Source organism: Rhinopithecus roxellana, chromosome 12, assembly GCF_007565055.1.
Source record: "Rhinopithecus roxellana isolate Shanxi Qingling chromosome 12, ASM756505v1, whole genome shotgun sequence".
Classification (NCBI taxonomy): Eukaryota; Metazoa; Chordata; class Mammalia; order Primates; family Cercopithecidae; genus Rhinopithecus; species Rhinopithecus roxellana.
This window is the reverse complement of record NC_044560.1, coordinates 82,292,548-82,307,424: the sequence shown is the minus strand read 5'-3', so window position 1 is coordinate 82,307,424 and position 14,877 is coordinate 82,292,548. Positions and strand designations below refer to the sequence as shown.

The 14,877-nt window shown below is 41.1% G+C and overlaps 1 protein-coding gene across 6 annotated transcripts in view; it reads right to left on the bottom strand.

Moving 5' to 3' along the window:
* The window catches only part of ZCCHC17 (zinc finger CCHC-type containing 17), a 71,598-nt gene that overhangs the window by 4,240 nt on the left and 52,481 nt on the right, over positions 1 to 14,877 (bottom strand). For 5 of the 6 annotated variants that reach the window (XM_010353678.2, XM_010353686.2, XM_030942517.1 and 2 more), the window contains 2 exons: positions 14,434 to 14,534; positions 11,870 to 12,015 (listed from right to left, as the gene is read on the bottom strand). The exons of the other annotated variant lie outside the window; for it this stretch is intronic. In XM_010353678.2, the coding sequence (XP_010351980.1) occupies positions 11,870 to 12,015; positions 14,434 to 14,534 (247 nt within the window). The remainder of the gene's footprint in view (positions 1 to 11,869; positions 12,016 to 14,433; positions 14,535 to 14,877) is intronic. 6 annotated transcript variants of the gene reach the window in all.

Below are 14,877 nucleotides of genomic sequence, written 5' to 3'. Positions count from 1 at the left end.
GCCTGACCAACATAGAGAAACCCTGTCTCTACTAAAAATACAAAAATCAGCTGGGCGTGGTGGCGCATGCCTGTAATCCCAGCTACTTGGGAGGCTGAGGCAGGAGAATCGCTTAAGCCTCGGAGGCGGAGGCTGCAGTGAGCCGAGATCACGCCACTGCACTCCAGCCCGGGCAAGAAGAGCAAAACTCTGTCTCAAAACAAAAAACAAAACACATACACACACAAAAACAAAATTAGCCAGGCGTGGTGGCGCATGCCTGTAATCCCAGCTACTCGGGAGGCTGAGGCAAGAGAATCGCTTGAACCCAGGAGGCAGAGGTTGGGGTGAGCTGAGATTGTGCCATTGCACTCCAGCCTGGGCAACAAGATCGAAACTCCATCTCAAAAAAAAAAAAAAAAAGTTATAGTTCAAAAGCAAAGTTGGGAGTTGGGGTGGTGGAAAACAGAGCCAGAAGATGAACCAAGCTTCTGCTCTCTCAACTTCATTCAAGTGAGAAGGGAAACAAGACAATGGGTAAAAAAATGACATGGATTCAAGTATCAGATGGAAACAGAAAATTAAAAATAAAAAAATTTTTAAATGGCATAGGGGTATGAGCCCATGGTGCAGGTCAAGAGGGCCACTGGAAAGAAGCCACTACTCAAACATCTCAAAGACTGCTCTCTAGGAAAAGCACATATCCCTTGCTAGGGCAGCTAATCTACCCATTTTCACTATAGTTCTAAAACAGGATAGCAGCAGCTCAGTGTGAGAGAAAAACAAAAATAAAAGCAAAAACTAAAAAAAGAATATAGCAGCGAACATTTATTGAGTACTTAATTTTCTATTTTATTTATTTACTTATTTTTAGGATGGAGTCTTGCTTTGTCACTCAGGCTGGAGTGCAGTAGTGTGATCTCGGCTCACTGCAGCATCTGGCTCCTGGGTTCAGGCAATTCTCCTTGAATCACTTTGTCGTCCCAAGTAGCTCGGACTATAGGCGCATGCCACCACGCCCGGCTAAGTTTTGTTTTTTTTGTTTTTTTTTAATACAGTTGGGGTTTCACCACATTAGCCAGGCTGGTCTCAAACTCCTGACCTCAAGTGATCCACCTGCCTCAGCCTCCTAAAGTGCTGGGATTACAGGCATGAGCCACCACACCCAGCTAGTACTTAATTTTCTAAAGGCACATAGATCTCTTGAGCTCAGGAGTTCGAGACCAGTCTGGAAAACATAGTGAGACCCTGTCTCTACAAAAACAAACAAAATGACCGATAACCTCCACGTGGCTAAATCTAGTGGTCAATTATTGGGTCTTATTTACTTGGTCAGTCAAGATAGATACAGACCATCTTACCTAGAACACATTCCTCATGTTATTTCTACCACATTCTCTTACTTTTCTACAAACTTCCTTGGCTATTCCTTTCCAGTCTTTGCTAGTTCTTTGCTAGTTCATCCTCATCTCAATAACCTCTAAGTGTTGAGCACTCTCGGCCTCGGTCCTTTAATCCCTTCTCTTCCCTATATTTACTCTGCAGGTGATCTCATGACCATAAATACCATCTATATGTAGATGACTCCCAAATTTATATATCTTACCTGGGCCTCTCCCTTGAACTTCAAACTATATATCCATTGTCTACTCTACGGTCTACTTGAATATCTGATAGGCATCTCAATTTCTATGCCCCGCCCCCTCCCAAACCTAGACTCTCCCAGCTTTCTTTCCATCTGCGTAGATAGCAACTCAAACTAAACTCCTGACTGCTCCCTACTCCGACACTTACTTCTCCTGCATTTCTTCTCTTAACTCAAATCTTCCAGTTACTCAGTCCAAAAATTTTGATGCCATCCTCACTTGCTCTTATATCTTCAAAATATATACACACTTCAACTCCTTTCTCATCATTTTTACCACTGTCATTCTAGTCCAAGTCACCATCATCTCTCACCTGGATTATCTATCAACTCACTGCTTCTACTCTTGCTTTCTGACCATCTAAGTTTCCACATAGCAGCCAGAATAATTCTCTTAAAAAGAAGTCAGATCATGTCATTCCTCTGCTCAAAACCTCTAATAATATCCATCTCACTCAAGTGAAAGATGAAATCCTCCCAATCACCTATAAGACCCCAATGACCTGGGTTCCTTCTGATCTAACTTCCTCTCCTACCACTCTCTTTTCATTCATTACACTGTAGCCACACTGGCGTCCTTAATGTTCCTTAATCATGCCACACTCTTTCCCAACATCAGCTGTTACATTTGCTGAAATGCTCTCTCTCCACTTATCTGAATAGCCTGTGTCCTCACTTCCTTCTGATATCTACTCAAACGACACTTCATGAGAAAGATCTGGCCTAGGCCGGGCACAGTGGCTCACGTCTGTAATCTCAGCACTTTGGGAAGCCGAGGCAGGTGGATCACCTGAGGTCGGGAGTTCAAGACCAGCCTTAACAACATGGAGAAACCCTGTCTCTACTAAAAATACAAAATTAGCTGGGCACAGTGGCGTATGCCTGTAATCCCAGCTACTCGGGAGGCTGAGGCAGGAGAATCACTTGAACCCAGGAGGCAGAGGTTGTGGTGAGCTGAGATCGCACCATTAATTGCACTCCAGCCTGGGCAACGAGAGCAAAACTCCATCTCAAAGGAAAAAAGAAAAAAAGAAAGAAAGAAAGGCCTGGCCTTACCATCCTACTGAAAATGAAAGTCACCTGCTCCCCACATCCTCATTCTAGGACTCCCTATCTCCCATAATCAAATTAATTTTTCTCTATAGCACTTATCACTACTTGATACATTATTTTTACTATTTTGCATTTGTTTACTAGTTTATTATCTGTATCAGTCGACTCCATCCATTAGAATCTAAGTGCCATGAAGATAGGGATTTTACCTGTTTTGCTCAGTACTTTACCTGCAGTGGCCAGAATAGAGCTTAGCACACAGTAGAAGCTCTATTAATGAATGAAGCTGGAGTATAGTGTGTGGGAAGAAACTGGTGGGAAACAATGCTAGGAAGCTGGGCAGACTGTGAAGAGTCTTAAAGGAACTTAGACTTTATGCCATAGAAGAAAGGGAACCACTGAAGGCTTCTGAGTAGGCAACACTGGGCAACCCTCTCTGCTCTATCTGAATAGGCAGAGAACGTGTCCCTGAGTGGGCTCAGGACTGGCAACCTTTCTCTGTATAGGCACCAGAAGAAGTTCTCTGGACAGCAGGACAGAGCTAACACTGCAGCCAAAGAATGACATTCCTATTTCTTGTTCTTCTATATATGATAAAGCAGAAAACCATATAGTAAAATCAAAAGAAAATTATATTCTGAATCAAATATATCTAAAGTTTACTATAATCAGTGGGCAGCTTGGTCCCCAAGGCATATACTTCCTCATAACATAACACTGATTCGGAAAGACCTACGATGGCATATGATTAATGAAAGAGGCCAGTAAAGCACAGACCACAAGTTCATCAGAAGATTATCCAGGGATTTACTATAAAACCTCCATTTCTATTTTACCAACCATTTCATAGCCCATTTCCAATTGCAACACACAGTTTCCTTTTATTCGAATTATGCCCAAGAAAAATTACTTACAACATTCAGTCACTGGGACAAAAATTGTTCATGATGCCAGATGCACACAACTAAACCAATGCATCCTGGACTTGTGGGAAAAGGCATTCAATACACGTATGTTTTAATGAAAACAGGTTTGGGAAGGCTCAAGGTTAGGAAGATCTGCTATTCTTACTCCTGCCCCTGCTCCCTTCACTATCGCTCACTGCCAGCAGCAGGAGTCAATACCTATTACTCTGCAATCTGAGGGCAGGTCTCACTGAGTGAAGACACCCAAGGAATGACAGAGAGCACAGATTATGAAGTCTATCTACTCACAGGTAGTTAGTGCATGTATTCCTATTAAGTACCAGGCATTATTTGTAAAAGGTGACATCCTTTCCTTATCCTGGGCTATTTCTGGTGGTTCCTCAACAGGTCTACCATTTTCTGTCTTAGAGGCTTTGCATTGTCCTTCCACCAGACTACAAAAAGCGAGGCAATGAAACAGACTTGTGAAGAAACAGAGATGAGAACCTAATGAAACTTTCCAGTTCTAGTCCTACGTGGCCTGACTACACTGCATTTCCTGTCCTTGGATGTCCATAAGATCAAATAACCTCACCTTGGAATGTGTTTCTATCCTTTACCACCACACATACCTTGGCTGCTTATCTTTCTCCTTATGTGATTAGCTGCTTGAGTGTAGGTACTATATGATCTTTATTTCATGAGTTACTTTTTTAACTGTTAGAAATGCATTAACTGAACTTCACGAGTTACTATTATATATGCCCTTCTACATGCCAGGCATTCCTCCTCTCCACTGTCCAACTTAGGAGCATGGACTGCTAAAGGCATGTTCCTTCACAAATCTACTCAGTTCCATATTTGGCTCTCAGAGCTGACGAGCCCTAAAACAAGTGTCCAAATCTGCCACTTACACACCAAAAAGCTATCTCAGGCAGATGATTTTACTGGTAAGGAAAACCAACCTCCTACTGGAATCCAAGATTTAGAAGGTAAAAGGAAACAGTCAGGAGGGCTGGAATCTTGGTTTACAGTTGTGAACAGAAACAAATCAATAGATAACATCACATGGCTGCTAACGGTAGCTGGGAACAAAACAAAAACCCACCAAAAACTGACCTGATGAATCCTGATATGTCAAGTACCTAACACAATGCTGGATACCTATGAAGATAATATATATTTGTTCAATAAATGAATAATTGAAGAGTTAAATAAATGGCTGAAGTGTGATATACAGAAAAGAATATTGTTAGTAATCCGAAGACATGGGTTCTTTTTACGGCATTATCTCTTATATTTGTGTGACTTCCGGTGAGTTATGTCAATTTCTCTGAAGCTCCATTTTACTCATGTGTAAAATGGTGGCCAACATGGCCAACAATAATACCTGTTCTGGCTATCTCATAGGATTGTATAATGATAAAAAGAAACAAAAAAGGAAGGTATTTTATAAACTGTAAGCACTAAACAAATATGAGGCATAAAAGATAATGACAGGCTTAACAATGAGGTGAAAGGACAACGATGCTAGATGCTATCTTGGTAGAAATAGTAGGCATCAAGAGGAAAATTATACCCTTCTAATCAAAGAGGGCTCATGAGTTAGAAGTTCATATACACACAGATACTTTTTTTTTTTTGAGATGGAGTCTCACTCTGTCGCCCAGGCTGGAGTACAGTGGCGCAATCCCGGCTGACTGCAACCTCTGCCTCCTGCGTTCAAGCAATTCTCCTGCCTCAGCCTCCCAAGTAGCTAGGATTACAGGCCCTCGCCACCACGCCTGGCTAATTTATGTATTTTTAGTAGAGACGGGGTTTTGCCATGTTGGTCAGGCTGGTCTCAAACTCCTGACTTCAAGTGATCCATCACCTTGGCCTCCCAAAGTGCTGGGATTACAGGCATGAGCCACCGAGCCCAGCCAAAGATACTTTTACAAAATAATAATGTATAATAATTATTACTGTCATTGTTCATCAGACAATTCCTCTACTAAGTGAAAGGCAATGGAGGGCTGGGTAGTAGATTGAATAAGCAGGTCGTAAAGAGCCTCATACCTAGCAGATCCTCAATAATTGGCTTGGTGAACTAAAATACATATTTCAAAGCAGCTTTAGAAACAAAGGAATAAAAAATTATACTCGATATATTCAGCAAAAAGGACTCAACCAAAGACCCACAGAAGTGAGATATCCATATAACCACTTTAGGAATATAACAAGTACCGTTTACCTCTAAAAGGTTAAAAGAGAAAGAATAATGCTTGGAACCTCTAAAAGGTTAAAAGAGAAAGAATAATGCTTAGAACATACAAATAGAATCACAGTTAAAAATCTAGATCTGGGCCAGGCGCAGTGGCTCACATCTGTAATCTTAGCACTTTGGGAGGCTGAGGTGGGTGGATCACAAGGTCAGGAGATTGAGACCATCCTGGCTAACACGGTGAAACCCCGTCTCTACTAAAAATACAAAAAAATTAGCCGGGTGTGGTGGTGGGCGCCTGTAGTCCCAGCTATGTGGGAGGCTGAGGCAGGAGAATGGTGTGAACCCAGGAGGCAGAGCTTGAAGTGAGCCAAGATCCCACCACTGCACTCCAACCTGGGTGACAGAGCGAGACTCCGCCTCAAAAAAAAATTTTTTTAAATCTAGATCTGGCTTGAGCCCAGGACATCAAGGCAGCAGTGAGCCACGATCATGTGACTGTACTCCAGCCTGGGCGATACAGCAAGACTCTGCCTCAAAAGAAAAAAAAACAAAAACAAAAACTAAATCTGCAAGAAAATTATCTCTGTTTACAGATGACATGATCTTCTATGTAGAAAACCCTAAAGATTCCACAAAAAAATCCTGTTAGAACGAATAAATGAATTTAGCAAAGTTGCAGAATACAAAACCAACATGCTAAAATCAGTTGTTTCTATACAGTAACAAGGAGCAATCGGAAAAAAAATTAAGAAAACAATTCACGCAGTAGCATCAAAAAGAATAAAATACTTAGGAAGAAACTTAACCAAGGAGATGAAAGACATGTATACAGAAAATTACAAAATGTTGCTGAAATTAAAGAAGATACAAATCAACAGAAAGATATCCAATTTTCATGGATTGGAAGATTTAGTACAGCTGAAATGTCCATACTATCCAAAGCAATCTACAGATTAAATGCAATCACTATCAAAATTTGCAAAAATATAAAAATCTATCTTAAAATTCATATGAAATCTTTCAAAGGACCCCAAGTAGCCTAAACAATCTTGAAAAAGAACAAAGCTGGAGGATCCACAATTCCCAACTTCAAAGTGTACTAAAAAGCTACAGTAATCAAAACAGTGTGGTACTGACATAAAGACAGACATATAGACTAGTGACAGAATAAATCCTCACTTATTTGGTCAAATGATTTTCAACAGGGTGCCAAGACCATTCAGTGGGGAAAAGGACAGTCTTTTCAACCTATGGTGTTTTAAAAACTAGAGATCTACGTGCAAAGTGTTTCTGTACATACATACAAAAATAAACTCAAAATGGATCAAAGGCCTAAACATAAGAGCTAAAACTACAAAACTCTTAGAAAAAATATAAGGGAAAAGCTTCATGACATTGGATTCGGCAATGATTTCTTGAATATAACACTAAAAGCATCAGCAATGAGGGAAAAAAGGTAAGTTTAACTTAACCAAGATTAAATTTTTTTTTGTGCAATGAATACTATCATGAATATACTGAACCGTACACTTAAAAACAGTTAAGATGGTAAATGTTATATGTTCTTTACCACTATTTTAAAAAATCTAAATCTGATGGGGTAAAAAGGGACACTATCAACAGAGTAAAAAGACAATCCACAGATTAGGAGAAAATATTTGCAAACCATATATCTCTGATGGGATTGATATCCAGAACATATAAAAATTCCCACATATCAACAACAACAAAATAAACAACCTTATGCAAAATAGGCAAAGAACTTAAATAGCCATTTTTCCAAAGAAAATAAATATATGGCCAATAAGCACATGAAAAGGTATTCAATATCACTAATCATTAGGGAAATGCAAATAAAAACGATAATGAGATGTCACTTTACACGCATTAGGATGGCTACTCTCCAAAACACAAAACCCAGAAAATAAGTGTTGGCAAGGATGTAGAGACACTGGAACCCCTGTGCATTATGGGAATGTACAATGGGAAACAGAGGGGTTCCTCAAAATATTAAAAACAGAATATATGATCCAGTAATTCTACTACTGGGTATATACCAAAAAGAAAGAAGAGGTGGGTCTCAGAGATATTTATATATCCATGTTCACAGCAGCATTATTTACAATAGCCAGAATATGGAAGCAGCCCAAGTGTTCACCACAAATAAATGGATAAGCAAAATGTGTTATATACATAAAATGTGGCCGGATGTGGTGGCTCATGCCTGTAATCCCCGCACTTTGGGAGGCCAAGGTGGGAAGACTGCTTGAGGCCAGGAGTTGAAGACCAGGCTGAGCAACACAGCAAGACCCCATCTTTACAAAAACTAAATTAGCTGGGTGTGGTGGCACACTCCTGGATCACTTGAGCCCAGGAAGTTGAGGCTGCAGTGAGACATGATTGTGCCACTGCACTCCAGCCTGGGCAACAGCACAAGATCCTGCTTCAAAAAATAAATACACTGAGCAGAATATTATTTGCGCTTAAAAAGGAAGAAAATTCTGACATATGCTACAACGCAAATGAACTTTAAGGACATTATGCTAAGTGAAATATTCCAGTCACAGAAAGACAAATACCATATGGTTCCGAGACAGAAAGTAGAACAGTGGTTGCAGGTGCAGGGAGGAGGGGTGAATGGGGGGCGTTACTGTTTAATGAGTATAGAGAGCTCTTGAGATGAAAGATGGTGATGGCTGTACAAGAATACGAATGTATTTAATGCCAATGAACAGTACACTTCTATAATGGTAAATTTTATGTTGTGTATATTTTACCACAAAAACAAACAAAAAACTCTATACAAAAAGGCTGCAGAGTTTGGCTTATCAAATGGGTCAATGAGTTCCAATCACTGAGACAGGGTCAAATGTGGAAAGAGCAGCTTTGGTTAGGAAAACTAAGTCTTGCAGGTGTGTTAAACTTGATGCTAACTAGACAACCAGATGTAGACATCAAGTAGGCAGTCTATTAACTAAATTTGGAGTTCCAGAGAAAAAGTCAAGAATAGCAATGCAGATTTGGATAAAATACAGATACAAGCACTTAATTTGGGGGTTATGAGTATAGGGATGATATTTAAAACCATAGGATAGGATGAGATTACCTTGAAATACCCCAACATTCAGAGTTAAAGCATAAGGTGAGAAATCAACAATGAACAGAAATGGGCAGTGACATAAAGTAGGTGGTTTTGTTGTTGTTTTGAGGCAGGGTCTCGCTCTGTTGCCCAGGCAGAGTACAGTGGCATAATCACAGCTCACTGCTGCCTTATCCCCTGGGTCCAAGCGATCCTCCCCACTCAGCCTCCTGAGTAGCTGAGACCACAGGCCATGCCCCACCATGCCCAGCTAATTGTCTCTATGTTTTATAGAGACATGGTCTCCCTATGTTGCCTAGGCTGGTCTCAAACTCCTGGACTCGGGCTATCCTCCAGTCTCAGCTGGGATTACAGGCATGAGCCACCATGCCCAGCCAAAATAGGTGCTTCAAAAAAAAAAAAAAAAGCCCAGACCTAGGCCCTGTAAACATGGTACCTAAGAGGCAGAGGTAAAATACAAATATGTATTTTAAATACATATTTTAAAATATTTAGAATATTTAAAATATTCTAAAATACATATTTTAAATAAATATTTACAAACACAAATATATATTTGTAAAAAAAATACAAATATGTATTTTTTTAAACTCCCTAGGCTACAGCATTCAATAGTCTGAATGTAAGAGAAGTGAGGGGATAAACTGTACAGTAGCACTGGGAATGTGAACGGGATAAAGAATTTTGAGATATGTACTAAAAAGGCACCACTGCCAGGACTTGGTGACTGACTAGATGTGGGATGGAAAAGGAGAGGAAAATAAATGACATTGGTTTCTTTTTTGGGAGACTGGAAGAGTATTTCTGCCATTAATAGGTAATATATGATAGAAAGATAGAAACAAGAGTTTTGGTGGTAGTGGTGATGGTGGTAGTGTGTGTGTGTGTATGTTTAGGAAGGAGGACTAAAAAAGAAATTAGGGCTGTCACAACAGCCAACGCTAATTAGGTACTTACTTGTCAGTGCTTTATATCTATTTTTGGGAGCCGGGCATCCCTCTGCAAGAACATTGTCATCAAAGATCACAACAATCCCACTTTGAAAATGAAAAAATGGGTTTGCTGGGCACGGTGGCTCACGTCTGTAATTCCAACACTTTGGGAAGTCAAGGCAGGTGGATCACTTGAGGTCAGGATTTTGAGACCAGCCTGGCCAACATGGTGAAACGCTGTCTCTACTAAAAAAAAATACAAAAATTAGCCAGGCATGGTGGCTTGCGCCTGTAGTCCCAGCTACTCAGGAGGCTGAGGCAGGAGAATTGCTGGAACCTGGGAGGCGGAAGCTGCAGTGAGCCGAGATCACACCACTGCACTCCAACCTGGGAGACAGAGTGACACTCCATCTCAAAAAAGAAAAAAAAAATCAAAAATAAAGCCCTAAATTAATAGCTAGTAAATAGCACAGAAGAGCCTCAAGTCTGGATTTGACTGACTCCAGCCAAAGTTTCAGGTACCCATGGCATCCTAGTTAAGGATGTGGAAGTCAGTAATACAGCTGAAGTCTCAGGAAGGATAGGATCACCCAGAAAGAGAATATATAGATTGGGAAATTATTATTCATGCACTTGGCTAATTCTTGTAATGGTATAATGAGACCTTTTCCTCACCCAGAAAATTAAGATAATAATTAATCTATAGATAATAACCACTGAGGGCAAGAACCTCATCACAGTTTTTGTATTCCTAGAGTTACAATGCCTGGTACAAAATGACCCCTCAACAAAAGTTTGCCAAAGATTTAAAAACGAAACAAGTCAATACACTGGCCATAGTTAGAAAAATCCTGCATGATAGAAGAAATATTTCCTGATCAACCTGCAGAATAGTTTTTATTTCCTGTGTAGCATGTTACAAATGTACTGTTTCTTTCTGGACCACAATAGTATCTGTTTTATGAATTGCTCTGGCAAAAGTAGTAGATATAGGAGATGGAATTCAGTGAGACAGGTGCTCTGATACACTGCTGGGGACAGATAAGTATCTTCTGGAAAGGCAATCTGATAAAATGTATCAAGAGCCTTAAAGCCCTAACTCAGTAATCTTACTTAGGAATTTATCCAAGAAAACAATAAGAGATGTGGCCAAAACTTTAGGTTGGAAGTAATAAAAAATATCCAGTAATAGGAAAGTAATTTAAAATATCATCACACAGCCATAGGGTAGAATATTATGTTGCTCTTAAATCAAATTTTTGAATAGTTAAGGATACTAGGAAATTCTTTTGATAAGTGAAATGAAAAAAAGGTATAAACTATACCTAGTATGACCACAATTTTGTATTTACATGTATGTGTAGCTATATATATCTGTATTTATTATTACCTAGAAAAAAGTGGATGGGTGTCATGGCTCATGCCTGTAATCCCAGCACTTTCAGAGGCCAAGGCGGGTGGATCACTTGAGGCCAGGAGTTTGAGATCAGCCTGGCCCACAAGGCAAAACCCCCATCTCTACTAAAAATACAAAAATTAGCCGGGCATGGTGGCGCATGTCTGTAGTCCAGCTACTCAGGTGGCTGAGGCATGAGAATCGCTTGAACCTGGGAGGCAGAGGTTACAGTGAGCCAAGATCGTGCCACTGCAAGATACCCTGTCTCAAAAAAAGAAAAAAGATTAGAATATACCACAAAATGCTAATAAGAGTTTCTTTGGGTGGAAAGATTACAGAAGATCTTGGTTTGCTTCATTATATTTTTCAGTATTTCTAAAATTTCTGCAAAAAGCACATTTTCATTTTTCTAAATAAAAAAAATTATTCTTAGAGATTAGGTCTCACTATGCTGCTCAGAGTGGAACGCAGTGGCTATTCACAGGCATAATCATAGCTCACTGCAGGCTTAAACTTCTGGCCTCCAGCAATCCTCCCACCTTATCCTCCCAAGTAGCTGGGACTACAGGTGTGTACTGCTGCATGAGGCTTTTCAGATTTTCATCTTAAAACCTGAAAAAGACAAGATAAAATAAAAGCAAAGTAGAATTCACCTTCTTCCTTTTTCTAGAAGGATTCCTTGTGGGGTCAGGCTTCTCAAACTCTGCTAACTTTGCCTCTTCCTTTTCCTCTTCCTCATCAGGTATCAGAGAGTATTTGGTCCCACCTGGTTGCATGAAACAATCTTTTGCAAAGTGGCCTGCAGCAGAGAAGTAGAAAAGGTATAGAAGAAGTAAGTAGTCTCTCCTCTCAGCAAGTGAATCTTCCCCTAAGGCTCCTGAAATGGGCTAGCTGGCTCAGGAAATATTGTTGGGTTCATTCAAAGCAGCTGTTTGATTCAGAGTAGACTTTCCACCACCTCAACATGGCACTGCTCACTCAACCACAGTCACACTAGCAGCTGTTCTTAGGGCTGTGGGGAACACTGGTACTGTTCTCAAAATGGCAGGGGATATGAGGATGCAGGTTTGTACTGTCCTCCATTGGCAATGGGGCTTATTAATTTTCTAAGATCTATTTTGGAACATATTCCTGACAATCAAAGACTGCTCCAGAGAGCAGGATGCTTAGCAGAGGGAGCTGAGTGGCAGGCCAAACCCTAAAGGAAGATAGCTTGTAGGCAGCTGGCAGCAAGTGGGCACTCACATCTAAGCTAACACACAGAGAAATAGGCACAGTCACCTAGGGGCACTGAACATTTACAGACTGTCAGGTCTGGCAAGCGCCTTAGAGATCATCAAATCCATCCTATATTTGTGGAAGATGAAAGCCCAGAGTTGAGAAGTAGCTCGAGGTCACATAGACAGAAGCAGAGTTCAAACTTACCTTGGGTCTCATGCCTCCCTGCCCTGTGCTTTCTGTTGCACCAAAACCAACTACCTTTGACCTGACCTTTACTAACTGGGACAAATTCCACCTCTCATTATTCTTCTCTTCTTTATGTAATGCCTGTTGGACATGGTTAAGGTTAAAGGACCCTCACCTTCCCTGAGCCTATAGTGGTGTTGAGGGGCCCTTTAACAGACGCTATGCTTTACACTGCTAGCTGTGTCTGAGTTTGTGGTAGATCCTGTCTTGGGGCACAGAGGAATTCTATGAGATAATCAAAAAGCTATGTGTGGGCTGGGCACAGTGGCTTACGCCTATAATCTCAGTACTTTGGCAGGCTGAGACAGGAGGATCATTGGAGCCCAGGGAGACAAGCCTGGGCAACACAGGGAAACCCTGTCTCTACAAAAAATTTTTTAAAAATTAGCTGGACATGGTGGTACACACCTGTGGTCCCAGCTACTCAGGAGGCTGAGGTAGGACTGCTTGAGCCCAGGAGGTCAAAGATGCAGTGAGCCATGATCATACCACTATACTCCAGCCTGGGTGACCCTATCTTAAAAAAAAAAGAAAAGAAAGAAAGAAAAGAAAAGCTATGTGTAAAGTACTCTGTACCTCTGGGTCCAGCAGCTGGGTGGCACCTGGAAGGGAAATATAGCAGAGTTTTCCAAATACCTGGAATGTTCCCACAGTTTTCCTGAGGAGGTATTCTTTCTCTCAATTTTACTCTTTCCTTCTCCCCTCTACGCTAATGATAAGCAGGGGTTTAAAACCCCATAACTTCAACCAGGGCACAAATCTGCTACCAGTTATTGTAGAAAAACCAACACAGCAGGATACATGGAAGTCTAGGGAGAAGGGGTGACAACTGAGGTCACCCTGAAAATGAGAAGCTGGCAATCTCTCTCATTATAGCTCCAACTAGGGAAATCAGGCTAAAAGACCTTTTAATATTTGAGTAAGAGTAGAGGAAACCGGCCGGGTGCGGTGGCTCAAGCCTGTAATCTCCAGCACTTTGGGAGGCCGAGACGGGCGGATCACGAGGTCAGGAGATCGAGACCATCCTGGCTAACACGGTGAAACCCCGTCTCTACTAAAAATACAAAAAACTAGCCGGGCGAGGTGGCGGCGCCTGTAGTCCCAGCTACTCGGGAGGCGGAGGCAGGAGAATGGCGTGAACCCGGGAGGCGGAGCTTGCAGTGAGCTGAGATCTGGCCACTGCACTCCAGCCTGGGTGACAGAGCGAGACTCCGTCTCAAAAAAAAAAAAAAGAGTAGAGGAAACCTGAGGAAATAGAGCTAAAAAGAAATGAGTATCCTGTATTCCTTATTCAATATGCTGTAAAAGGATATTGTATTCAGAACTCTGACATTAAAGAGATAAAAAGATAAAAGTCTGACGTGGTTCTTTAAGTTATATATTTTCAAGTTGCTTAATTTTTGCAGAATCATCATCCTTGGAGATAAAATTAGAATGTTAATCATAATCCAACACTCTTACCCCTCCTGGCATAGTTCATAGGGGTCTTACCCAGATAAGGCATAAGCTGTGGGTGGGGTGGGAGGAGTGGTGGTAGTGGTATAGTATCTGATAGGGCCAGCACTCAGAAAAGAAAACAGGAAATGCATCACCCATGAACTCTGATGTGAGTCTGATGGAAATAACAGCAAAGGCCATCACTTGGCTAAAAAACGGGTTGAACTAAACTCACACTGAGCTGCTTCCTTCTTCCAGAAAAGGGTCCATCCACAAGGAGAGAAATGTGGAAAGGGCAGAGGTTTCACCCTACCTTTACAGCCACACTTCTTGCAGGTAGTGTTCAAGACAGCCTCAAGGGTGATCTTCTGCCCAGTGTAATCCTGGAAGGATCGCCTCCGCCTCTCTTCTTGCCTATAATGAAAAAGATACTGACTGCTGGCCCCCTTAAGAGATATGGCCAGAGACACTACAAGGTAAGGTTGTATGTTGGTTTTTTGTTTTTGGCAGGGAAAGTGGAGGAAAAAAAGAAAGTTTTCGGCAGAACAAGACAGGCAGTAAATGTAGTTATGTGAAATAGCCCTAAATTAACAATTATAAATGAGACTAATCCTCATCTCACTAATGCACAGAGGGTGAAAATATATAATTACTCACCATGCTAAACACCCTACAACCTTTACCAGGTCACTCATAGGTTTAAAAGACCTTCAAAGGCTTTCTAGAAATCAGCTCCAAATTCTTTACCTTGGCATTC